The sequence below is a fragment of the Centroberyx affinis genome, unplaced genomic scaffold, assembly GCF_046629955.1.
Source record: "Centroberyx affinis isolate AG114_WGS23_722 - 3 ecotype Tasmania unplaced genomic scaffold, CSIRO-AGI_Caff_v1 ptg002764l_1, whole genome shotgun sequence".
Lineage (NCBI taxonomy): Eukaryota > Metazoa > Chordata > Actinopteri > Beryciformes > Berycidae > Centroberyx > Centroberyx affinis.
In genome coordinates, this window is record NW_027280925.1 from 1,203,316 (window position 1) to 1,229,920 (window position 26,605).

Here is a 26,605-nt window from a genome sequence, read left to right on the forward strand (position 1 = left end):
TGTGATTGAAGAGTTCTTGAGTAGGGGAGCCAGCTGGCACTGTGTTTTGGGGAGTAGGGTGGGTGGAGGGGTGGATAGGACTAATTTACAAGCTGTCTAGGGACCTTAAAGCCCTCTACATTTTAACTTTGACAAATAATTGCTAAAAGAAGATTGACATGAAGGAAGTGCAGTATTTTGGGAATTTAGTAAAATGCACAAAAACAAAAAACCCCAACAAAATCTGCTCTTTACTGATAAAGATTAAAAACAAGCAGCATTTTTATCTTTGTAAGTATTTTGTAATTCTGTTGAAAGTGCTCTGTAAATAAAGATTGTTATATTAACATTATTGATAAAAGCAAATACTACAAATCTCTCACAAAATGAGATCTGAAACGAATTAGGGAACATTATTTGAAAATTACTCAGTTTTATTATACCTCTAATTCTTATGCACTTCAGTGCATGAACATCAATTATGTTATGTGATTTTGAATGTTTGAAGATCCTATCATGGTAACAGAACTGTGCATCATCATAATTTCATATCATTATTTCACCATGATATGACTATTGAAAGATGATGAATGATAATATTGGATTATTGCCCAGCTCTATAACATGGGATCATTCATTGAGTTGTATCTTTTGTACATTTTGATAGATTGCAAACAAACTACTTTTAAAATTTGTTTCTTCCCCTCTTCTGCCCACTTTCTCTAAATGTAGGATGACAACAACACATTAGTGTTGGCAATAAGACAACAGACAAGTGTTTCAGTTCCCACACACTGGATCTCATAACACCCACAGCAAAGATGAGGATACTGGGACAGCCTGAGGGCGTGAGGAGGCGTCTGGACTTAAATCCTGCCGGTGAGCTCAGGGGGGTGGAGGTTATCCGTGGCCGGACAGGATATGGCTTTACCATTGCGGGACAGGGGCCGTGTCTGTTGAGTGGCATCCTGGAGGGGAGCCCGGCTGACCAGGTAGGACTCAAACAGGGAGATTGCATCATGTCTGTCGGTGGAACCGACGTGTCCGCTGCAGCGCATGAGACCGTGGTGCAGTTGATCGGCAGCTGCAAAGGGCCCTTGCGGTTGGTTGTGCTTGCTGAAGGCCGACCCATGGGAAACCCCATCCTTAGTGATGTGGAATTTGGGATTAATGAGAGAAAGAGTCTTTTCCAGAAGGTTGGTGTTCATCGCACCATCTCGGACCATTCCAGCCGTTCCTCCTGTAACTCGAGTCAAGCAGTCACGGCCAAACAGAGGCCGGTGTCAGAGCCTGACATGTCGCACTGGGCACAACAGTGGAGCTCTTTAGCTGAGCAGCCAAAGGAGGAAACTGCTCGGGCTGGGGACACAGACTCTGTTTTTACAGACACAGAAGAAGCTAATCCAGACTGGAGTATTTTGAACATGACCATGGTGGTGGGCTACCTGAGCTCCACTGAGCTGATCTTGAACACCACTGAACCGGAGGAGGACTGCTTACAGGCCATTCGTGAGCGAATACGACAGTTGGGTACAGAGCAGGATACCCATACTTTGGTCATGATGAAGATCATGTTTGACTGTATCCGCCTGTGTGACGATGCAGGAGCTGTGCTGGCAGCCTTCCCTGCTGAGAACTTGGTCTTAGGGGCTGTGTGTGCCGAAGACATGCGCTTTTTTTGCCTGGTCACTACAGCACACGTTTCCAATGGCCATGTCCCTGACGATGGTCCTCTGCGGGCCTCCTGCCATGTTTTCTTCGTTGACCCTGAGCTAGGCCACCATGAGGACCACCTGGGCATTGCTGGGCGTTTTGGCTTTGACTGCACTCCAGACCCAGATGCACTGGGCTGCCTGGAATTCCCCCACACTCCCCCAGACGTCCTTCATTTTGTGTCTGTCCTATACAGTGACATGGGGGAGGCTGTGGAGAGGCTTAGAGTCAAGCTAGACACGGAAGCCCACCAGGAAGCCAAAGAAAATGGCAGCACTGGCAAGCAAGGCAGTGCCAGCAGCAATGGAGACAGTGGAATTGGCAACGGTTCCCCCCCTGAGGAGAGAGCGGACAGGGATTTCCCTTCTGCCATTGGAAACCACCATGGGGCCCACCTCCCCAGCTGTCCATGGGATTATCCTCCGGCTGAAGACCTCACCCCAACAAGCCTCACCCAGAACCTCCGTCTTAATCCCGGGAGCAATAGCAGCACACATTCCCTTTCAGAGTCGCTACCTGGCCCTGACTCTCTTACCAGCCTTTATGGAGGTCCCCCACCCAGGCTTGAGTTTCAGTTTAAGCCCCCACCGCCTCCTCTGCCTTTGGGTAAAAAGCCAAACTTCTTTGGAGGCCCTCTCAGAAGTAGTCAAAAGTGGTTCTCAAAGCAGAAATGGCCTAAAGTCTCCAACGATGATCCTGAGCCCCAGGCGATGGCCACCAAAAATTGGTCCTCCAGCATCAGCCTTAGCACCAGCCCTCATGTCCTGCCGCCCCCCATGAGCCAGATCCCTTCAGACAGGTACCAGTCAGCAGAAGCCATGATGCTGCCTCCTAGAGAAGAATGGACCAAAAGATTCCTTGAACAGAGTGGGAAACAACGGAAGGATGCCAATAACAAAGTTAGTAACATACTCTTTTTAACATCTACACATGACGCTTTTGATGAGAGGTGACAACATCTTAGCCTTAGCAATTTAACTTAAATTAATGTTAAAATGTGATTTGTGCAGTATGTTGTCTAAGTAGTATAGGATTTTAAACATATTGACTACAAGAGTGGTGTTTTTTCTTATAGCCTATACAATGTGTCGTCGACTAATTTCTCAGCTGTGTATTAATGAGAAATCCTGACACAGAGTATCTTTAAATAGCTCCATTGTTAGCTTGGTCACACTGAGAAGAGAACATCTGTTTCTGTGCTTCATTTATGTCTAACATTATACACAGGAAGTATTAAATGGTCACTGGGAGTTGAGTTTCCAGACACTGAAGGGGTGTCAAGTCTGTTTTTGGTGGCACCTAACATGAAATACAATACCACTATTTCACCGGTCAATTGGCGGTGAGTGTGAATTAAGCTCAGAAGGCACCTGTTGTTAAGTCAATGATGTCATTGTCATAAACCTGTGGAGGGAAGGAACCTGATTTACTGTTGCTCTCCTCGTTGCCCACAAGATGTCCCTGTGTTGCTATCTGGTCGTGACAAAATGAGCCTCTCTCAGGGAAATGGTGTAATGATATGTGCAATTTTAGATTTGTTTGAGAATCAGTCTCTGTAAAATCCCTCTCAATCACAGGAAGAGTATCATTTTGTGGGTTTGCATGGCTCACCTATGTTATTGTACACGATTGCTTTTATATATGCATTTAAAAATGGCTGAATGCTTGAAATGCAGATAAAAATCTAAGTTATGTTTGAGATATCTATTTATAGCTTTGTGAACTCACATTTGCATTATTTATTGGTGGTTTTGTCCTTCCCTATTTATTCAAGTATTGCCCTTTGTCCATAAAGCGGGGGTGAATTGTGCCTCTGTCCCCCAGCTCCCATCAGATCAGAAAGAAGACAATCTCGCACAGGAAGCCGAGCCAATTATGGGGTAGAGCCCATGTCATACTGCGGTAATTATCCGCAATTCTTTATTCTTGCTCAAACATTAGGCTCGGCTTCTCCCATCATAGTAACAACAGGGGTTGCTGGATAAAATATATTCTCATGACTATTTAACACAGCAAAGAGAAAAGATGTGGATAAAACGAATTAAATATAATAGTTACCTTTCCTAATGTGATAGGCAGGTGGAAAACCGAGGTAGTTTGATATTGTTAGCTGGTGAAATTAGCAGAGAGCCGTACTTCTCTCTGTTGAAGAGTTGAAACAGAGATGCAGCGTAGCGGGGGTTTGCTCTGTAGCCAATCTAATTTGCCTGGGCTCCAGGGAGCCATGTTGTCAGAGAGGAGAGGAGTGAGTGCCATGACCTCCCATTACCTGAGCGTACAGCATGTGGTCCTAATAGTTCACCAGGCAAATCTGTCAAATCCATTTGAAATCCTTAAATATTTCCTGACATCTGTTATAACTGACTTGACTTCAAAGCCACTTCTCACTTTGGTGTGCCACATTTTCATTTTCTAGTACACTCAGCTTGATATACTGGAGCTCCATGATCTGTGAATCTTCAGAGCTCAGGGTTTCGTCCTGACTATCAATAATTGCACACAAACAAATTCTGCCTTGGAAAAGAAATCACATTATCTCAGTCAGCCCACATTTTGTGTGTTATGAATGTGACTATTAAACTAATTTAATCGAAATGAAAGCATGTGAGTGATATCTCTTTGGTAACACAGAGCCAGTATTGGTGGCTGACAGTCCATTAATCCTAGGTATGCAAGCTGAAAACTACTAACCAGAATAAAATAGAAACGTGTATAGAAAATGTATGTAGAGTAACACTATGTTGGCAGGTTGAACTTAAAGCTGTCAACAGTGGGTATTGATCTTGTTTCGTTGCTCATCCTTCTCTCTTATATTCTGACAGGGCTCCAGGTTTTGGGGCATGGGTGTTCGTGCTTCAGGACGCCGCCCCGCCAAACGTCTCAGCCTGGCGAGATCACTGGACGACCTCGAGGTGGGCACCAAGTTCGTTCAGCTGTCATCAGTTTTATATGACTTTATTTTCAAGTCGTTTGAATGAGGGAACCTTTCTGAAATTCACAAAGTTTTTAATTTAATTCATTGTACCAATGTGCTTCCTCAACAAATTTATTTCACAATGATAATCTGACAATGGCAGTATTTTATAGGAAGTGTACCAATTTTTTCCACTTTGGGGGGAAAAGTTTTTAACTTCATAGAGCTTTTTTCAAGTTAATTGAATTTCGGATATTCACCAAGTCCAATTTAATTCATTTTACCAGTTTCCTTCCATAGCATAGACTATTTATTGTGAAATGGCCATGGCGGTCTTTTATGGGTACTGTACTTCCCATTCTCTTGGGCTCGTATGCAGAAAAGTTGGTCAGCTTGACTAATGTGGACATTCAGTCCAACCATCCCCCCTTTCTCATTCTGCTCCACTTTCAGCTCTTTTTTAACCTTTCATTTCCGTTTGCCTTGAACTCTGCATTTGGTGCTACACTTGTGGCAAGGGGTGGCTCACAAAGTGGTCTTTGTGCAGGCCAGAGGCATGGCCCTGTTTGTTTGGCCTCGCTAATGAGCACTGCTGAATGACTGAATGACGTGCTCACATTCTCTCATATTAGTGTTGCTGAGGGATTCTACCAGCCCGCTGTTTTATTCTCTCTCTCACACACACACACACATACACACAACACATGCATACATTACACACGCAAACCTACAGATTCAAATTCACACCACACATGCACATACATGTAGAAATAATGCATCACATAAATGCTCTGAACACACACAAACACAAACAAGCACAGCAAAAAAAAGCATGTCTTACTGTATATCCCTGTATTATTTACAGACACACCCACAGACCACACATTGTACTCACAGAGGCACACCACAAATCTCCACCTCAGAATTGTCCCAACACACACAGTAGTGTTGTTAAAAAGCTCCAGAAGGTTTTCAGCAAGTCTGCCCCAGATGTACAGCCACAGGATTACAGACTGCTGTAAAAGGTTGCAGCAGTTATACAAGTTGTGCTTGCATATAGCCCAACTTCTATGCTTTCTTTCATTTTTGATTTGTTCTAATTTGTCCACAGTGTGATTATGTTTTCAAAAGAAAATACTGCAAATCCTAATGGTTTTCCCCCTTCATCCTTACCGTGTGATCTCACTGCGAGCAACTTGGTTGATTTTTGGTCGCTCTAATTTGACCGGTTGTGGGCGGTGCGAGAGGCTCAGATTGCAGCTGTGTGATGGTCTGCAGCTACAAAGTTTTGACCAGGCAAATCATGTATTATTTATGCAAGTTGTAGAGAACTGGGAAGCTTTGAATGGCTTAAATCTTGTTCAACTTCTTGTAATTGTGGAACAAAATCACATCAGTAGGGAAACAAAGAAATCTGATTGGCTCTTGATGGAGTTTCCCTGGTTGCTCATCCCTATAGGAAGTTAATGGACTTCCAATGACTTTGATTGTGTTGCTTGCAGTTTTAACGCACGGTTAGATTCCTGAGACATTTGATTTGATGAGTTTCTGTGTTGTCAACCCTGAACCAGAAAGAATAGGTTGCCTTTCAAAGGAATACTTTATTGATATGCATTGGGAAATTCTGTTGTTGCTATTCTTCTCCAGGGAGGTCAAAGCTACAGAACAGCCCCCCACAAGCTAGCAGGGATTCAGTGTGTTGTCAAAGGACACTTCAGCGGATGCTTTCACACTTGCAGTATAGTTCACCTTGAATTCTCTTTGTTACAAGAGGTTATTTGCACCCACACCTGGACTTCACAGCTCTTCTCTAAGGTCAGCAGCCACCATGACACTTATAGGCTGTTCTGATGCTAGGAGTGTCTGTGATGTGAAAAAGGCACTGGCCTTTCACATGTTAGCATCATTGGTAATGACTTCTGTCCATGATCAAGAGCTTGTTTTGGTAACTGTGTTATGGAAAACAGAATGATCAAGACTGTGATCTTCCATATAAAGACAGTTTCCCTCAGATTAACAAAATACATGGATTAGGATGTTATGAATGTGTTTTTCTTTTTTGAGTATGCTGCACTGAATTTGTCAGATTCAATTTATCTTAAACTAAATGCTGTAAATTCCTCAAAATCTCTGCTGGTTTTGATAATCTGCATCCAGCAACTTGGATTTGCGTCTTTGTACAGGACCATGCTCTTTTGGATACTAATTGAAGACTAATTTGGTTTGTCACAAGTGAATCTCCTGTTCATATTTATAACACTAGTAGGATTCCATTTAAGTATTTCCTAGAAAACTTGAGCTTCAGTCTATTCTCTGAGCTAAATTACATTTTGGTCAGCAGACAGCTGCGAAGAGGGGATAAGTGATTCTACTGGAGTTTTCCTAAGGGAAGTCTGCTCAAAAATATATACAGTATATATGCTTTTTAACCTTTATTATTCAGGGAAAATAGACTGAGCATGCTTGCGCTTTTCCAGCAACACCCTGCATCTCATTCATACAGTTCAACACATTCACACCTGGGTGAATTCACACCAGCTGCCCAGTACAACCAGAGTCTCCTAATCTTGGTCACTGAGCAATCTGGGGTTAAGTGCCTTGCTCAAGAGCACCTCGACAGTAGACAGAGAGTGTTGCTCATTCACTTTCCTCACCCACATTTCTCCAGCTGGTCCAGGGATTCGAACCTTCAACCTTCCTCCACTAACCTCTAGGATACTGCCATCCCCTCCAGGAGGGTTTTGGACAACATTTGCTGTAAGATAACATCCAAATATAAGAGACTCAAAATTCTCACTGTGAATCTCACTCATAGCTACTCAAACCATATATAAATGAGAGCCATAAATTACCTATACAGCTTGAAGTCATTGTAGGCCTATACATTTCAGGTAATAGCACGGCAGGGAATGTTTTATGGTCGTAAAAAGCAATTAGATCCTCACCTAGCGCTTGCCCCTCGGCTCTCATTTCAAGGGCTGAGCTTCACCCGGGGTTCACGGTCAGAGATCAGATGATGCACTTCTAAAAGCTCCTGCCACAGCGAACCTAAGTCCATCCAGTGGCATTAACAATCATGGCCATGTAATGACTCATGCATTTGCAAAGGTCTGTGGTTTAATTTAGCCACGGATTTGGAGAACCACCTCTGTTCTTGTTAGCAGCAGTCCTAATATGACGTTCGATAATGGAATCTCCATATTGAGATCTTATACATCAGATATCTTATACTGACCCACATACTTACCTCTTCCTAAGACATTTAAAGTAGAGAGTCAGAACCTCTTTTCTCTTTCAGAGGACAAGATGCACTACACTATGGACACTAAATGGCTCCTTGGTGATGTGTAGTGCAGGTTTGAATCTAAGGGGGGGGGGAGTGGTTTCTGCAGCACTTTCCTACTCATATATTGTTGTGAAGGATGTTTTGAAGGACTGTTCTCATGCTGAGTGTATGAAAAACGTGATAAGCTCCCGGTCAGCACATGCATCTGGACTCACAAGGACACCGTGAGACTGTTTCAGAGTTCACCATTGGTGCTTAGGGCAGACCCCTGCGGATAACCCCTGGATGTGGCCTCGCTGCATGATATGGGGAAGCCCAGAACAATTTGCACGCGTGTGGCCGTGTTGCTTTTTCCGTGGTCAGTGGTGTGCGTCAGAGCGGCTAGCACGGGAATGAGCAAAAGCTTGTTATTTTTCTCGACATTACGAAGGCTCTGACACGTAGCGTTTGCAGCCCACGCATTAAGCCAGAACGGCATATAGCCTTGTGCTTTCGGCCTGTTTCATTTGTGTGCCTTTCTGCCTCAGTAGAAGAAGAAACTGCTTTATTATTCTGTGTGTGTGTGTGTTTGTGTAGGTTCGTTTTCTCTCTCTATCTGGTGATGAAGCGAGAGGAGCGTCTTGATGCATGCTGAGCCTTTGTTGTCAGATCCCCTTATGTTTGGGCATGTCGAAGAATGTGGTGCTTTGTACCTCCCTGCCTTATTTCCGCACAGAGCTTGTCACAGCTCTGCTGCATATGCCCCCACATCCCAATGCACCACCAATGTGAGCCTATTTCTTCCTCATCACAGGCTCCCTGTTTCCAGCTCCAAACAGATGCTTTGCGCCAGGATCGCTCAGCAGATGACAGTGTGTGCTAACACGTCAAGAACTTCCCAGAGATGACACCATTAGCAGGCTGCTGTGTGTTCACAGAGTCTCTGTTGCAGTGTCTTTTGAGGTGTTGGTGCATGTGAATGTGAATGTATCCATTAATGTAAGCTATTAGTTAATGTACACTGTTATGTCTGTGTATGGGCGTCTGCTGGGAAATGGGGGACACCTCCTTTGCTCCATGCACGTGTGGTTTCCATTCCCCTCTTAGGTGTGCAGATATTAGCAGCTCTTGTTTGCACGCCTGGGGCTAAGAGATCTATCCTGTGGGCGTAGCAGAAACCAAGAGGAGGCATGAAGACACAGAGACAGAGAGGGAGGTAGACAGAGAGGGAAAGGGAGGGAGTTTACAGCAAAGAGAGAGGGAGAGGGAGAGAGAGTGTAAAAGGGAGGGAGAGAGAGAGAGAGGAAGCGGCAGCAGAGAGAGGGAGCTTTTGAACTCCCAGTAGCTGTCAGGATTTTCGGCTCTCCTGCACGCTCTCTCCTCCCCCGTTGAGCTCTCTATCTCTCTCCACTGCAAAACACATAGACTCACACACGCACCACGGAGCTCCAGCGGATGGACTCGTTTACACACACCGGGCGTGTGGAGCAGCGCTGAAGACGAGCCAAACACACGCACACAGCGCCATACATGGAGCAAACTTTAACTCTCAACTCTGTAAGTCTCATCATGAAATTCTGAAGTCTTTCTCTGTCATTATTTTGCCTTTCCTCACTTTTTCTCTGTTTGGCGATGCCATCTTTATCTTTTATGCTGGTGGTGTCTTCTCTGCAACGGTTACTTTTCCTTCTTTGGGCTCTTTGTAGCTCCTGTTGTAGCGTCTGAGCGGCATACAGTGGTTAGCTTGTGTGGTCTGTTGGAGGAATGTTTTGGCCAGTGCCAGCTGAACTCCCATGTGCTGCATGACACACACTGCGCTGCTGTATACAGAAAATGCTGTTTAGCTTCTATATCAGGATGCACACTGACTTTAAATTAGGCGTCATACTAAAAGGGTTTTGTGAAGTGACCCAGGAGTCCTCTTGTCATCTACCCACCAAGCATTGGTTATGCGCCCTTGAACGAAGTGAGCTTTGTTGCACTCGCTTGACAAGTGACCCATTTCAAAATGAATTGGCGCCGTTGGGAGAAGTTGCATTTGGTGTGGGGGGGGGGATGGAGATCATGGGTTGTTGTTGTCAGATGGAATCAAGTCCTCACTGAATGTTCAGTGGCATGATATTTTTAGGTGGCCATGTAGCAGCCTTAGTTGGGTTTGAACTTGAAGTGGTTGCTTGTGGTTTTGCCCTGCCCCTCTTGGTTTCCTATAGGCATTTTCCTGCTGTGATTCACCACCCATCTTATTCATTTCTCACAAAGCAACCTTTGCTGAAATATGTCTTTGGTACAACTGTTTTTTTTTCTGCGCTGCATGGTCTTGGTTGTTCATATCTTAAAGGAACCTCCATAAATATGCAAGTAAACATAGCTTATATGCACATGCATGTTGTTATGTTATGATTATTACTAATATTATAATAATTGTCTGCCGCCATGTCATACTTTCAGTGTATGAATTCGGCGCTCTATGTTTGATGTGGATGTTGTGACTTGAGAAGATGAGCAGGAATAGTGTGTTCCCGGGGATTAGCGGTAGAGGCAAGGGAACACGACGCACTTTTATCTCGCTGACATCACATGGGCAGCTCTGGAGTGTGGGTGGACAGTTGCACTCACGAAATGTGTCCTCAGGCTAGCATTATAGGATGCAAAGAGCAGGCAGCCTGACATTTTCTAAATGTCTCCACTATGATTCTTTTTTCTCTTCCCGCAGAGGTTTTATTGTAATTAAATAGACTGCTTCTTTCCCAACCCACCAACTGGAAAAACAGTACATTAACACAGCGAAACTTCAGATGAAGTTATTTGATTGTCCAGCTGCTCGGGGTATGAATATGCAACAGCCAATAACCAGATGACCAGATGTGGCTGTGGTTGCTGAGTTTGCTGTTTGACCAAACTGTAACCACGGAAAATACCCGCTGCCTTCCACCTCTGGCCGGAGACGCACTGCAATTCCACTCTTGGCTTCTACGTTGGCTTTTTGTTATTAAGCATTGAACGATGATGTCACACCAACACCATGACATCATCTATCAACATCTAGCAAACTGCCCATTCGGAAACATGATATGTTGGTTTAGTTTTCCGCACAGCTCTTCATGATCCCCGGTTGATTGGCTGCATGGGAAAGGCTGCTTCAACAAAGGCTGTGGATGTGTGAAGCATAGGTTCTGCAAATGATTCAGTCCCCACACACTATTTACCTTCCTCAAACTTACTATTATTAAATTCCTCTGCTTCACTGAGTGTGAGTCTGTTGCCAAGGGTGTGGAGGTTACTCAACAAGGAACGGCTTAGAACTGCCAAACTGCTTTATCACCTCCCTGGTAACAGTTTGGACATGTCTGAGATACAGCAGACTGCTCGCCGCATTCGACTCTTTACCTCACACCTGTGGCTGGGGTATCGCTGGGGCGCGTTCGCCTCCATGTCTAAGACGTTGAGTAAGACAGGCTGTCTTGTTTGAACTGGAGAGGCTTCCAGGGAAGGTTGGAAAATGAATGTGGTTGGTATCTTTTTGGCCTTGTGTTGGCGCAGGACGCTGTAGAACCAGGCCAAGGTCTTGTCTGCTTAGCACTGTGGAAGTCATAAACATGGATTGTTGGGGCAGCCAAGTTATTCTCCCTGCGCTATTGTGAGGGATTGACTTGGTGCTTTACTTTGGCAGTCTAAACACTAACTTTCCCCTGTGAGCTATTTCTGTAACTTCTTCACCCGCTAGTCAATATAAAGAAATACAATATGTCTGTTTATATGCCATGGTTATTGTGTGACTTGCTTGCTGTTGGTTGGCGCCACGTATTGTTCATGTTGGGACCTGCAGCATGTGTGATGGTGTTTGTAAAGGTGCCGGATATAAAGTTTGCCCTCAAATTCAAATGATGTAGTACTAGTCGACCTGTGAGTCATATTATGAAATGTGAGTATATTTGAAAGGTAAGCTGATATTTTACATATTACAGAGAACAATAAGTGTTTCAAACAATGGTTAAATAAAGAATATAGATATGTTGTGTGTAGACAAAGCAATCCACTGTGTCTTTGTTTCCCTCCTGAAACATCTATTTTTGCCCCTGTGAGAGTTGCCGTGAACTTGTCCCCATGCCAAATACCCATGGGGACTGGACGGCATCCTTTAGCCTGAGGGGATGAACTTAAACCAACCCCGCATCCTTCCATTCTTTCCCAGTCTCACTCAGCCAGCTCAGGTTCCCTGTATGACCAGTAGGATTAGACCGTAGGCTGTAAGGTCAGGACACTGAGAGTTATACTCAGGAAGTAAGCGACTATGTCTGTTCCTTCTCAGTGCCAAGGTCTGCCTCGTTGCACATCCAGGAGGCAGATATTCAGTAATAACACGGCCTTTTCTTTACACAACAAACTCACCCAAGCACCCCGAAACGCTGCACACTAAGCTTTCTCGTGAAGTTATTTTGGTGGAAAAGGGGGGAAAGAGTCACAGGGCTAATTATAAGTGTCAGGTTTCAGGTTGGAAAGTCCATTTCTGGTGTCGTTTATGGAAGGGGAAAGGGGAAAGAGAGCAGGAGGGTGTGGTGGCGTCTTATGTGGTTTACCCACCTCGAACCCTCCAGGCACATGTGAGTGCAACCCTTTTCTCTGTGATAATAAATTTGGGGGGGGGGGGTGATCACTGTTTCCAGTTTCCCTCTCTGCAGTTGTCTCATTTTTTGAGGTGTTCAGTCCTGCCTGGTAAATGAAATGGATTTTAGATTTGGCACATTTTAAATCTAGCATCACATCCAGCCAGTCCATCTGTGAGATGCTGAGATTCCTGTTCATAACTCCAACACAAAAAGGAGTTAATATCACGTTGCCATGCATGCATTCAGGCTATGCAATTACTTTAGCTATAGATAACGGGGCCGATGCCATGGCGCACCACTGCATGAGGTCAGTGGAACTGTGCTGGTTCAGGCAGAGTTAGTGTAACATTACTGTAATAAGCTGGGAAAGGCTAATTCCGATCCTAGTTAAAGCAGCAAGTGCCTGACCCTGAGAGAGGTAGGGCAGCAAGAGGGAGAAAGGTAAACATCTCCATTCAGAGGAATGCTAACACTCCCTGCTAGCCTTGTTATCAGCAACAAGTGGCTAACACACACACACAAACACACGCACACACACAGTACGGCACAAGTCGTAGTAATGCCTCTTAAGTCCAGACAGGAGTGGAGCCGTCCCCATCTGCTGTGGCTAACTGGTTAGTGTTGGGGAAGAGGTACTAGATTAGTACCGATCAGTGAGATTAAGAGATGAAATACTCTGCGACGATGGCCCCTGTTTGCATGCAAATCAGTCCTGCCTTAAAAGACAGAGCGAGCAACCTCTTTGTTTGCTGAGGGGATTACACTTACACACCGACTGAAGACTGCAGGTCCGGACTCCTTACTTGGCTCAGGGCCACAGCCGCCGCACTTGTTATGTAAGACACACGTATATCCCCTCCAGCCTCATCATAATGCTTGATACAGGATCTTGGATACTGCAGAAACTTTTTTTTAGAAAAACCTTTTCTTTAGATGTTTGAGATTTTAACAGTTTAGAGACCAACATGGTCTAATTGTTTTCACCATTAAATTGATGGCTTGTGATTTAAGTCCTGCTGAGTAGCCTCATGTATGTATGCATGGATAAGATGATGTTTTACATTTGATTTTGTACACTGCAGAAAATATCCATCTCAACAAGTCCTTTGATGTAACATTGAGTCTTAAAAAAAGTGGAAAAAATCGCCCAGTGGAGCCAACAAAAGTTGCAAGGATGTTATGTTTTCACCCCTGTCTGTTTTGTTTGTTAGTAAGATATCTCAAAAAGTTACAAACTGATTTGGCTGAAATTTGGTGGACAGATCGCCCTTGGCCCACAGATCAGACTGATTAGATTTTGGTGGTGATCCAGATCTGGGATTTCCGCCAATGGATGATTTTCGTATTATGCTGTGTTCATGTGCTGGTGGGAAGGTCCGACATCTGGGTCTTCAAAGTTGGCTGCTAAACAACGTTGCATTTACATGCTATTTTTTCGGAAAATCAAACCTGGAAGACAAATGCTAAACAAACAAACCGCTGCAGCTTTGCAAGTTGGAGAATTGTTCAGTGTTGGTGGAGTTTTGCACTCTATTGAGTTTCTTCTAGTTTCAAGAATTTTCTTAAATCAAGTGTCACTTACTAGTGGGATGATCAGCCTCATTGTTTCAGCATATTGACAAACAAGTGGAACTGCATTGGAATGTTAATTACAACGCAGAAACTGAAATACTTTTTCAGTTGCCTTAATGAAAACAGGATTTTAACACTGAACACTAAGTGACTTGTTAAGAAGTACATCCATTTGCCATCTTCAAACAAATCATGAGAACACTGTTGTCCCAAGCCACTCAACACAGTGTCACTTTGCCTATGGACATAGCGCAGATAGCAAATCTAAGGGGACACTAATTGTGTTCCTGTTGTTTACCATTCTTGGTCACTCAGCATCACATAAGCATGTTGAGCTCATCAGATCCTAGCTGATGTGATAGAGTGTCTGGCAGATTTGCTGTGACAAACAAGATTTCCCACAGTAAATATGTTGGGCCCCACTCCTTAGCCTCCTAGAATCTAAAAAGCAAACACAAGGTTGTCTGTCCTGGTTATCTTTGGTTAGATATTGTCAGAGAGGAGCTTCATAATCCTCTAAGTCGGTCCGTCTCTCTCTCTCTCTCTCTCTCTCTCTCTCTCTGTCCCACACTCCTTCTTGCTTGGTTGGTAAAGAAATGTCTCTTCCATCTTATCAGTCACCGCACCCTCACCCTCCCTCCCTCAAAAGGAAGTTGCTTCCATCCAAGGACTTTTCTTGATGTTATTTTCGGGGAATAGTTTGTAGTCTGCCATAGATAGCAGGGCTAGATTATTTTCCCTCTTCGGTCAAGACTGCTTGTTTTAGAACTCGATCTGTGAGCGGTTAGGTCTTGTGACAGGCAGTGTTCATTGTCACAGTAAAGTTTGGCAAGAAATGTTTTACAAATTGATTAAATCAGGAGGGAGTTCAAAGCTCACGTGAAGGCTATTTTGGTTATGGCTGCGGCCTCTGTTCAATTAGAAACACAAGGGGCTCCATGGACAAACACTTCCCCAAGGCATTTTGGTTTGGAAATTTCCAATGGGCTTTGCTCTTGTTTACTAGGGTCATGTGCTTTTGGATGAGCTCACCTGGCTGCAGTGGCCTGTGTGAACTCTCTGCCACAGGAGGTCAAAGGGCAGAGGGGTGAAGAAGACTGTCTTGTGTTTTTGTGGCTGTCAATTATGGATGACTCATCTCAGCACCCTCAGCAGCTTCTAATCATTACGTGGCTGATGTTATCTGGACATGCAAGCGTACGCATGCTGGATCTATCTGTCTCTTTCTTACTCTTTTTCACCCCCTCCCCCATGCCCTTTCTCTTTCCCTTACCCTCTCTTGCACATGCGCAAACACACACACACACACACGCACACACACCCACCAGAGGGAGTTAAGGTGTCATGTGTGACTTCCCTGTCCAGGAGACCAGATTGCCCCCTCCTTGCACCAACCATGCACATATGACAAACATCCAACGTCCAAAGTGATAGACCATGTACAAATCTAATTAAACAGAAGAAATCTACCATGAAGCCCAGCCTGTAAAATACACCGTATCTGAATATGATTTATGGGAACATTAAGTCCAGAAAACAGGGTGTTATGTGGAATATTGTAGCTCATTTGCCGTGGGAACACCTTGGAACGGGCTACCTCTGCTTTAAGAATAATAGTTGGTCAAGAAACAATGCCACGCTGATCGTAGAGATGTGCCAAAAAAGCGGAGGCACACTGCGAAAAGGAGTGATGCCAGAACAAAACCTATTTTAAAACCCATTTTCTTCTGCTGTTGCGTGCAGGAAACTGCTAGCAGAACCACCAGTTGACACGATTACCATCAGAGTCTCATATCGTTTCCTTTGTTACAGAGTCAGACCTTCACTTTTGAGGTGGAGACTTAGTTTGGCTGAATGGCGCTCTGTGATGAGGAATAATGAAGCTTGAGAGTTCAAGTTGGGGGCTTTTTTTTTTTTTTACCCGTCTTGTATTGTGATTGAAAATTCATATGGTTTCAATTTACAGCGACTGGGTATTTCTCTTCTCTTTCAAGTAAAGAGAGTACCACAACTGGAAACAAAAGGAGGGGAAGGCCAATGTGGTTTAGATATAAGAGTGTGTGTGCGTGTGTTCGGGTCGGGGGGATGGGGTGGGGGTTAATTCATCTGATTCCTTCATGCCACTGTGGCAGAGGCTGTATGTATTGTCGGGCGGGTTGTCATGGCAACAGCTGCGGAGTAAGGAAATGGAACTCTTTCTTTCCTCCTTCGCACCCCCCCACCCCCCCGCCTCCCCTCATCCACCCCCCTTCTTTCTCTCTGTCCGGTACCTCGTCAGATTTCTCCCTCTCTCTCCCTCTCTCTCTCCGACTTGTACAGACATGGTTAGCAGAGTTTGGGTGGGGAATGTTCAGGTATGCACTCGCACACACACACATATCTGTCTGCCTGCTGCTGCCGTAGCAGACCAGAGAACAATGAGTCTCAAAAAGAGACTTTCCTTCAAGAAGAGCTGGAACTTCAACACAGTAAGTAAACACTGCGGCTCGCCGACCGAGCCTTCTCTTCGTCTTCTTCTCCGCGATGTACTCCTTTTGTTAAGTCAGCTGTTTTTGTCATTACGCTCTCCCTCTCGCCTCTCCTTCTTCTCGCTCCTCTCCTCTCTACCGCTCAGAACAGCTGTTGCGAGCAGCGGGGAATCGTTTGTTGCCACAGTTGTGCGGCGGTAGAGACTGCGTTGACTTGTGTAAAAGTTTAGAAGAGCCTTCTCTCTCAGGCTGTGGTGAGGTGGACAGGGTGCATCTCGACCCCGCTGTTGGAGGCAGGAACATGCCTAAACTGGTCCCAAAGATACGAGAACTCACTTTTACACCTTCAACAATACAGTGCGTGAGAGGTGTTAACGGGGACATTTGCATTTGTGTGTGCGAACGTGGTATATCTTTCAACTGAATTGCCATAGATGAAGTCGTAGTGTGTTTTTGTCATGGTGGTTCCCTTCAGATCATACAAGGAAATTTGTCTTGCTGTGATCGTCTACGTTCCTTCAGCAAGCGGTGTCTCAAGACTCCAGACTGTGCGGCGAGGGGGCTGAACCACAATAAAGTTGGAGTCGCGTTTTCCAACTGGAGGGCCAAATCCTCCTCAGATTGGAGCCAAGATACTTGCTCTGACTTGAAGCGTGATTTCGTCCATTTGGTTGATAACAAACTCCCTGAGCTTTTTTGCGGGGTCACAGCTCAGAAAAGTGGTCTGTGAACTATGGCCCTAAATGAGAGGGATCAAAGAGGCCTCTCCTCCAGAGCCACCCATGCTGGACCGGCTCATCACCGGAGGTGTGAACAGAGGAAGGGAGTGGGGCCAGTTGTGGGGACAAGAGGTGCTGGTGTTCCTGGGTCATCACTTTGGCCTCATTGTAAGGCTACTTGACGGCGAGGAAGCAATAACAAGCTCAAAAACACATAGGGGTGTGTGTGGTCTAACCCCTGTGGGCTTGTGTATGCACACACACACAAAAACATACACACACAGTGAACTCTGTATATTTGCCAGGTCTATGCGGTCCACCTTTAACAGCTATTGTGCAATGATGCCACTGTCAATTTTTCATGAACATGAGTGATTTTGCAACATTACCATCCATTACATGTCATCAAATGATGTTTCAGACTTGTTACACAAGTCTGTGTCATCGAGATAATTCCCCGCCGACATGAGCGTGATGTAGCCACTCAGCTATCTCATCGAGTGTGTGTCATGACGGCATTCATTGTAATTTACTGCAATTCTCCCACAATTCTCGTACAAGTGGCGGGGAATGAGTGGAAGTTCTGTTGTGTCAAGATACGGGATATGTCTGTCATCATATTATGTTTGTCATCTTTAGAAATAAAAACTCTACAGATATAAGATTTAGAGATGTCAATGCTGAAGAATTTGCCGACTCTAGCGAATACCCCCCCCCAGCATAATTTCAGCGTGGGGGCCTTTCATGTGTTGAAAGCCAAAATTTGCGTCATGATGTGTGATGTCTGTCTGTTCTTTAAAATGAACCGCAGTCACAAGGCTCTATGTATTTAAGGTTTGAGGTTTAGCTGTTTTTAGCTCCCCAAAGGGACAGGCAGATGGAGTGGGTGTTCTCTCTTTCTCTCTCTCTCTTCTGTTTGGGCTTTATGGTGGGCTTCATCCTACCCGCCCATCATTACTGTACACAAGCTAGCCGCCACAGAAGAGGTGGCTCTTGGGTGTTGACTGCAAGGGGTTGGATTCAGTAGTTGTAGAGTTGTAAAGAGGCTGCGAGAGACAATTAGTGGTTCAGCGGTCTACGTCTGATGGAACTTTTACATGTGGTCACTCCCAAAACGGAGCAAACAGTTGCTTTGTGGTTACGTCCCTTGCCCTCACATGGCCAGTTGCATCAACGCAAACTAAAAAGAATGGGCTGGTCCAGAATATGCCTGGTCTTGTTCCACAACTGATAGATCAAACTGAGAACCACTAATCAAATCACTGATCATAGATCACAAATCACAGGCAATTTAGTAGTTATACTATAAATAAATCAGACCGGAAAAAGATACCAGCATCTCTGAATAATTAGTCATAGTGCTGATAATTATACTTTTACCATGTTAAGATGTCCAGTGTTTAGATTCCTAATGTTTCAATTCCCCCCAAAACAGCCTTATCACAGTGAACAGTTCTTGTTAGTTTTGACTGTATGTTCTATAATGCTGCATTCAGTAATCTGAAAACAAGCTTAAGCACGAATTGAAAGTATTGCTCACACCAGAACACTAGCCTGGCAGTAAGTGCCTTGTTTAGACGTATTATCTGCCTTGAACATTCACACTTTGAAGTGGCAGCTCAGAAAATACTCTTCTGGAAATAGTCTCCCCTTTTCAAATGAATCCTCCAACGCACTGATTTAAAGAGTGTTCTTGGACCAAGCCCTAAGACGCTCCTCTCATATCCTCCCCTGCATTTAAAAATATTTGCCTCAACTGCATCACAGTTTGGGCATTAAATCTCTCTTTAATAGCCCGACCAAAATGATGTGAACAGGTTTTTACAGAGGCCCACCGCTGTGGCAATTGAACTTGCCAAGTAAATATTTGTGAATCCATCATAAGATCAGACACGGGTGGTATTTTATGGAACATTATTCTTTGGCTGTAAATATGGACAATTATGAAAAGTCTTTCACTCTGAAATTTACATGCCCACCGAGGGTGCTTGTCCTATTTGCCTTTTATTTGCAGGCATCTATAGACCTATAAACCACTCATTCCCTGAATTAGCAAGTGAAAAGAGGACCATTACTGCCAGTGATGGCCTCTCAAGTAGCTCTCCCTTGATTAGCTCTGATCTGTTTTGTGACTCCAGTTAGCAGGAATGCAGATTCCTGGCTTTGTATGTGTGTGTGTGTGAGAGAGAAATGAGGGGTGGGTCCTGGTCCAGAGGTGTGAACAGCTGTGTATGTGTTAGAGCCCAGGAGTCCACCCACTTACAAATTAATGGCCCTGTGTAAGGACCCAAGATCCAACCCCTTTCCAGTAGCACACACACTCTCTTTACTCACACACACAGACACACACACCTCTCAGAGCGACTGGTGGGATGTCTGGAGAGACACTACTATCTGCAAAGGCTCCAATCCCTTGTCTCGGCACAGGAGGTCATGAGGGCAGCTTCTCACTCATGTCTCTCTTTGTTCTCTTTCAGTCTGCTGCTTCTTCAGATGGTGGTGAGTACCATTCTTTTACTTCTACTTTTCCTTTAAAATGTTCTCCTTGTGAAAAAAAAAACATGTCTGAATCTGTGATACAAAAAGAGATTTATCCTGCTCCTGAATGCGAGCTACATAGGTGAATACTCTTCAAATTGAGCTGAATCAAGATTTGTAAACAAGGCTTTTTCCTCATGATCCCGTTTTTATTGAGATGGTTTCTGTTTTTGATCTTGAATGCAGCTTGTCCTCAGTGTTTGCCTTTTCTTTCTAATTTTCTGGCCTACCCTCGACACGCAACTTTGCAGCTGTCCAATAAAATGGTTTAATAAAGGACTTTTAGTGAAGATGATGTAAATGTATTCACTGAAGGCAGAGTGGCTTATTAACAAAGGGTGTTTCTTGAGCATTTTTCGGGCTACGCTCAGGGCGAGTGTGTTTGCTGTCTGGTCTCCACTTTTATAGCAGTTTTAGGGTCACTGAGGCTGCGGTGCAGAGTGCTGCTTTTTTCCTTTCACTGTGGATGTGGCTCAGACCTGCAAGGCTGTTTGCTCTCTAAACCATCTCATTAACAAAGCGGCACACAATGTGGTAAACACGGCATCCCAAAGCCTCAGACCTAATACGATAAACCAAGTCCAAACAAACAGCTTGTCTGCAAACTTTAGATGGGGGAATTTCAACATGGCAGTCAAACAAGTCATTTGGCCTTGTAGGAAAGAGAAAACTCCACGGTATCTCAGGCTGTCACGCTTTGCTTAATGGCTTTATAATCCTGGTGACACATCCACTGATTCAGTTTTCCAAGACACCAGGATGTAGGTTTGAAGGCCATGTTGCGGCCACATTAGTCATAAATTGAAAGACTTCAGTGTAAGGCTGTCAGTGATGTCACGCACTATTTGCAGTGCCTTTATTTCACAAAGCCACAGTTGACCCACACCTATTTGTCAATCCTCCTCCACTTGCGCAGGCGTATCGGCAAGACACAGATACGCAGCATTCAAGACTTGAGTTACTTGACCTAGCTAACATTTCCGTCAGTCAGTACCGGTTGCCCACTGGTTGACTCTCCACTGAATGACACCTGCTATATAGTGGTAACAAATCCCACCGTGACCCTATTGTTTGTTTATTTTTACTGTGCGCTCCCTGCTTGGTCGGCCCACAGCTCTGAAGTGGCCATCTGCCGCCGTGATAGCGGGTACTGTGCAGAGCTGACCAGCAGCTCCTGGGTCTTTTTCACCTCCTCACCCTGTTCTCCACCCTCGTGTCCCTGTAATCAGCCATGTCTCCTCTCTTTCTTCTGTTTCCCTTAGTCTGCCCCCTCTTTCTTCTGTTTTCCTTAGTCTGCCCCCTCTTCCTGCTGCTCCTTCTTTGCTGCTCTCTTACCAACTGAGTTTAAATTCGGCTAGGTGACGTCTGCTGTTTTTTCATGGGATACAATCAGATCTGTTAACCCACACTTGCCTCATAACTTCTTTTTACTTTTGACACTCTCTTTAAACATTCACAATGGTGAGAGATGCAGCAAATGGGAACATTATTCATGCCATCAGCTTTCAACCCACTTGTCCTTTACCTCGACCCTCTAACCCGTTCTCTATTCCTCCTGCTGTAATCTGTGGTAGTGGTTGCACTTTATATAATTTCCTCGGTGCAGTTATAGGACACCCTTTCACTCCAAATTCTTGTTTCTAGACGAGTTTTAGGACACCCTCTTTCCTCTCTGAATTTCCACAGGTTCTAGACTTTTGTCAAATGGCTGTCAAATGATTAGTCTTTTCCTTTTACCTGCAATTTTCTTCCCCTGATGCCAACCCTCTAACCTCCATTCCTCTCCACTCTCGCCAGACTTTGGCAGATGATTGTAGTTACACTGTAGAGGATTTCATGTTCTTATCGGCTGGCATCTATGTTATCTCCCCTCTCTCTTTTAGATTATTGTAGTGAGTTCTAGTTTGCAGGGTTCCCATGTCCGTCCTGGTGAATGTGAAGCCCTCTGTCCCTTATTAAATTCCTGTGTTTTTTTTGTGTTGTGGAAAAGTCCTAGATTTCGCCTATATTTGTGTGAGTGGGTCTCACAGCAGATAAGAAACAAGCTTTTTATTATCATGAAGTCAGACTGATTTGTATGTCTACCCGTCGTAAAATAAAACCTTATTTTAATGCTCTGAAATTCGTCTAGCTAGTCACATTAGCATTTGAAATTTTCAAAATCCGACATTGTTCTGATGATAGTTATTTTGCTATGGTGTTTTGCCTACTTCCTTGTTCCTATGTTTACATATCCGCCACACCTACAGTACTTTTGCCCCATTCATTCAATAAGGGCTTTTTGAATGCGCATATTGAATAAAAAACATTCAAATGTACTATTCATTGACAAAAATGGGGCCTAGCTAAATTTTGTCATGTTTTCCTCCATGAATCACGTTACTACACCTGGTTTGCCATCTCGAAAATTTGGCTTTGATATTGTTTGGAGTTAAATGAAAGCAAGTGGTGTCTACAGGTGGGAAATAAGTCACCTGTTTCTCTGAAAAGAGCATGTAAAACTCCCGAGAAAGGACACACTGGAAAATGGGCTTAAGATTCACTGTGGTCAGAATTATCCTTGTGGGACCTTCTAACCTATCGCTCTCCTCTCTTCTAGACTATGGCGGCGGCGGGGTCCAGTTGCAGGGATGCTGCAGCCAGAGCAGCCTGAACAGTAATGGCAGCCTGCCAGGAGCGGGCAGCCATCGGAGGCTTTCGGATCGACGTGTGGCCAGCTGGGCCGCCTGCTTCGAGCGTCTCCTCCAGGACCCGGTGGGCGTACGCTACTTTTCGGTAAGCTGGGCAAAGCTCACAGAGAATTAAGTTTCTCAAGTTGATTGAAGCCCCCCAGAGGCTACCAAAAGTGTTCTTGACTCTTGGATAGCTGTCACGAAGGGTTTCTATCTGGCATATTTGATCTGTAGTTACTAACTCCCTGCACTGGTTATAATTTACCAACACAGATCTGATGTTACATAGGTGTTCACCCAAAATAGCACAACGGATTGATAGTCACCTCAGATTTTGTGTAGTAGATGTAAGAGCGAAGAAGCGTGGGTGAGAGCGGGCATGTCATTCGGCTCATCATGTAGGCACCTCCCACACAAAAGATGTTTCATTGAATTCGGCCTACAACACCTCCAGAAGGCTCAATAGTAAGTTCTGGCGTTCCAGAGCCATCTCCCTCCACACCTTGTCTCCGCACTGATCAGAACTGCGCTCGCCTACACTTCCCTCTGCCTACACTTAGGCTTTTATTTTGTTCACAACATTACACCCGGCAATTTCTAGCCTCACTACTGGTCTCAACAACAACAGCATTGGTAAGATGAGAAAGTGATAGAGAGTCTTGGTATAAGATCATATATGAACTGTGTGCTGTCTGTCTTCACAGGAATTCCTCAAGAAGGAATTCAGTGAGGAGAATATCTTGTTCTGGCAGGCCTGTGAATACTTCAGTCATGTCCCTGCAACTGACAAAAAGCAGGTAAGTCCCCCTTATGCAGCTGCAGATACAGATACAGCCAATGCTTGTTTTTGTGGTTCAGTGTATTGTGGTCTTGTGTGAATTGGTAGAGCATGGCATTAACTCTGCCAGGGTTTGGCATTTGATTCCCTCCCATGCTAAAAATGTATACACTCATGATGGTGTAAGGTGGTTTGTATACATGTCATATGTTTTCTTTAATGGCACCGAAATTGTAGAGTATGTGGTCACTAATGTGTTTGTCATAAGAATTCAAACCGCCTCAAATGGCACCTTGATGGGCGATTTACTTGTGCAAAAACACATTGACACAGGAGCAGACGAAAGGACGCGTAGCAACATAACTGTCTACAGTTGTTCTTGAAATTCAGCAACATCTAATCTATTTCCTGCAGTTGTCCCAGAGAGCGGGAGAGATCTACAACAGCTTCCTGTCCAGCAAGGCCACCACGCCGGTCAACATCGACAGCCAAGCCCAGCTGGCTGACGACGTCCTCACCTCCCCGCGGCCCGACATGTTTAAGACCCAGCAGCTACAGGTACCGGCAACACAGCAGATTAATTAATTTCTCAAGATACAAGGAGATCTTGGTTGACACAAGTGGTGTTTCTACACTTGTGGCTGTTGGTTCAAATATTTTTGCAATAAAATCAAGTTGGCTCTGGTTGTGTCAGGCAACGTCCATTTAAGAGACAAAGCATTTGATTAGTTGACATTATTATGTTGTACTGTATCAACACCGATGATTAGAGGATCAGTGCGAGAGCTTTTTGTAGACAGCACTATTGTTAGGAGGGATTCAGTGTGCAATAGGGGGGTTTGTTCTCATCTAGCCTTTAGTCACTTTGCACAAGCATATTGGTTTTTTTTGGTGACCATCTGGGTTTGTTTACGAAAGGGCTGTGAGACTTTACCAGAGAGATAAACACAAACTGGCATACACCCACACTGAGAATCTAGCGCATACTGTACACACGGACACATAGTCATGCGCGCACAAAGGTCTGTATATTTTCAACTTGCACATAAGCATAACAAAACGTTAAATGTTAGGACACCTGTCATAACATCAGTTGTAACCATATGTTAACACCAGCACTTTCTTCTCCTCCCTTTCTTCTTTCCCACTCCCTGTCCATTTTGTTTTTTCTCTCCATTTGTCTCCGTCCTTCCTTAAATCCCTCCGCCCCCCCCTCCATATCTCACCTCCGTCACCCTCACCCCTTCTCTCATTCTCTTCTCACTTTCACCAACCCTCTCTCCTTACCTCCCTCACCCTCTGTCTTTTACCGTTTGTCTCTCGGTTTCTCACAAACACCCGCTCTCTCTTTCTCCCTGTCCGCAGATCTTTAACCTGATGAAGTTCGACAGCTACTCCCGATTCCTCAAGTCCTCCCTGTACCAGGAGTGTATGCTGGCTGAGGTGGAAGGCCGTCCCTTGCCTGACCCATACCAGATCCCCTGCAGCCCCGCGCCGTCCAAACACAGCGCCAGCTCCGACCGCTCCACCCTCTCCACGCCCAAAAAGGTACCGCTATAAGCATTTTGACTGTATACAAGTTAATCTGTTGACATTGCTTCATCAGTACAAGTTGGCAGGTTAATTTAGTTAATTCTGGTTCTCCTCCAAACCCGCAGGAGGCCAGAAAGCAGAGATCAGGGAGGTCGCTTAACGAGGACACCAGAGATGAGAGCGCTGACAAGAAGCGAGGGATCTTCTTCTCCTGGTCCCGCAACAGGAGCTTTGGGAAGGGGCCCAAGAAGAAGGACATTGGAGACATTAACCTTGGTGAGAACTTCCTATCACTTGATTTTTTTTTTTTGCAGATCAAAACTGAGAGACTTGTGGCTGCGATTCAAAAGGTTCAAGCCCTTGTAACGACAAACATCCAACCTGCTGAAGTGTCCTTGAACAAGACACATAATTGCCCTACAGTGATTTAAGTATCACACGCATGAAAAATTTGTATTTTAACACATTAAGTAGAATATTATCTGCATTGAAGCTGTGAATGCATAGCAATTCCTCATGATTCAAGCTCTGTTTCAGCATCCTCTGTATCTTCTGAAATTAAACTTAACATGCATTTTATATTGGTGTTTTAACATAAACACTTCTCACTGACTAGCTCTAATGTAATTTAATTACACACACCTGCTACTTAGTCACAAATATGCATTTGATTACAAGCACCTGTTGTCTGTTGACCACCAAGAGGATTGTGTAGCGATCAACTAGTGTCATTTGACCTGAGTAGTGAGCTAATATTTCATGTCTGTGTGAACTCACCTTCCTCTGTGGTGTTTTGTGCAGACTACTGGGGCAGTAATGGCCGCAGGGAGTCCCAAGGCTCCTTGTCCTCTGGTACCAGTCTGGAGATGGCCACTTCCTGCTCTGCTGGCAAGATCGAGGTAAGATTCCTCTGGGCAAGTCACCATGGCAACACAGAGCTTAGTGTCTGCTGAGACCATCATAAGAGGCCAGAGGTTTTTTTTTTGTTGTTGCATTTGTCAGCCTACTCATTTTTTGTTGGACCACACATCAGAATGTAAAGGCAAAAATGCTGTAATTCCCGACAATTGGATCAACTGAGGTTTAGCCAGAAAACACTAATGATAAAAATACTACATTATTTTTATTGATTTAAAAAAAGAGACTTCATATTAATTTCCCCCTGTGAACTCTCCTTTAGGCTGATAATCGTCACTCAGTGGCGGTGTGGGAGCGGGTGCGCGAGTGTTCACCCAAACACAGCAGTGTGATGCTGCCCGACGGCTCCTGCTCTTCCATCACCCTGCGGCCCGGCGCCTCCATCAGGGAGGTCCTCCGAGATCTCTGTCACAACATCAGTGTCAACATGGCCGCCGTCGACCTCTTCCTGGTGGGAGGGGAGAAGGTGAGTGAGGCAAATGCTAAGAACATCTGCTGGCAACATTTTAACAGCCAGAACACTGCTGCTGAGCACCTTTTGAGAGAGTTGAAACGATCCACAGGGAGTCTTTTTTAGAACTGACCCTGAAAAGAGCTGAATTGAACTGAACAGAATTGAAAAAATGAGATTAAAGAGGATTAAACTAGAGATTAAATTTTGTTTTGAGGAGATACTGTGTTTGTTGTTTTGTGAATGTTTATGTGTTGTTGCTGGTGTCCATCATGTTTTTCTTTCTGTCTTTTCCTCACAGCCTTTAGTTTTGGACCAAGACTGCATGACCCTAAGCTCACGAGACTTGAGACTGGAGAAGCGCACCTTGTTTAGGTATTGACAATCAATGAGATTGCTTGGATCTGTTGAGTTCCTGTGATTGTCTACTTTTCTGCGTATGCTTTTTATACCGTAACATTTATTTTTGCTTTTCCCT

General features: G+C 44.6%; 1 protein-coding gene across 1 annotated transcript in view; it reads left to right on the forward strand.

The window, feature by feature from the left end:
* The window catches only part of rgs12a (regulator of G protein signaling 12a), a 36,247-nt gene that overhangs the window by 296 nt on the left and 9,346 nt on the right, over positions 1–26,605 (forward strand). The window contains exons 2-12 of the mRNA XM_071535765.1: positions 712–2,591; positions 4,515–4,604; positions 19,715–19,736; positions 22,375–22,550; positions 23,152–23,244; positions 23,640–23,783; positions 24,591–24,773; positions 24,884–25,034; positions 25,560–25,657; positions 25,939–26,142; positions 26,429–26,502. Coding sequence (XP_071391866.1) covers positions 801–2,591; positions 4,515–4,604; positions 19,715–19,736; positions 22,375–22,550; positions 23,152–23,244; positions 23,640–23,783; positions 24,591–24,773; positions 24,884–25,034; positions 25,560–25,657; positions 25,939–26,142; positions 26,429–26,502 — 3,026 coding nt within the window. The 5' untranslated portion in view covers positions 712–800. The remainder of the gene's footprint in view (positions 1–711; positions 2,592–4,514; positions 4,605–19,714; positions 19,737–22,374; positions 22,551–23,151; positions 23,245–23,639; positions 23,784–24,590; positions 24,774–24,883; positions 25,035–25,559; positions 25,658–25,938; positions 26,143–26,428; positions 26,503–26,605) is intronic.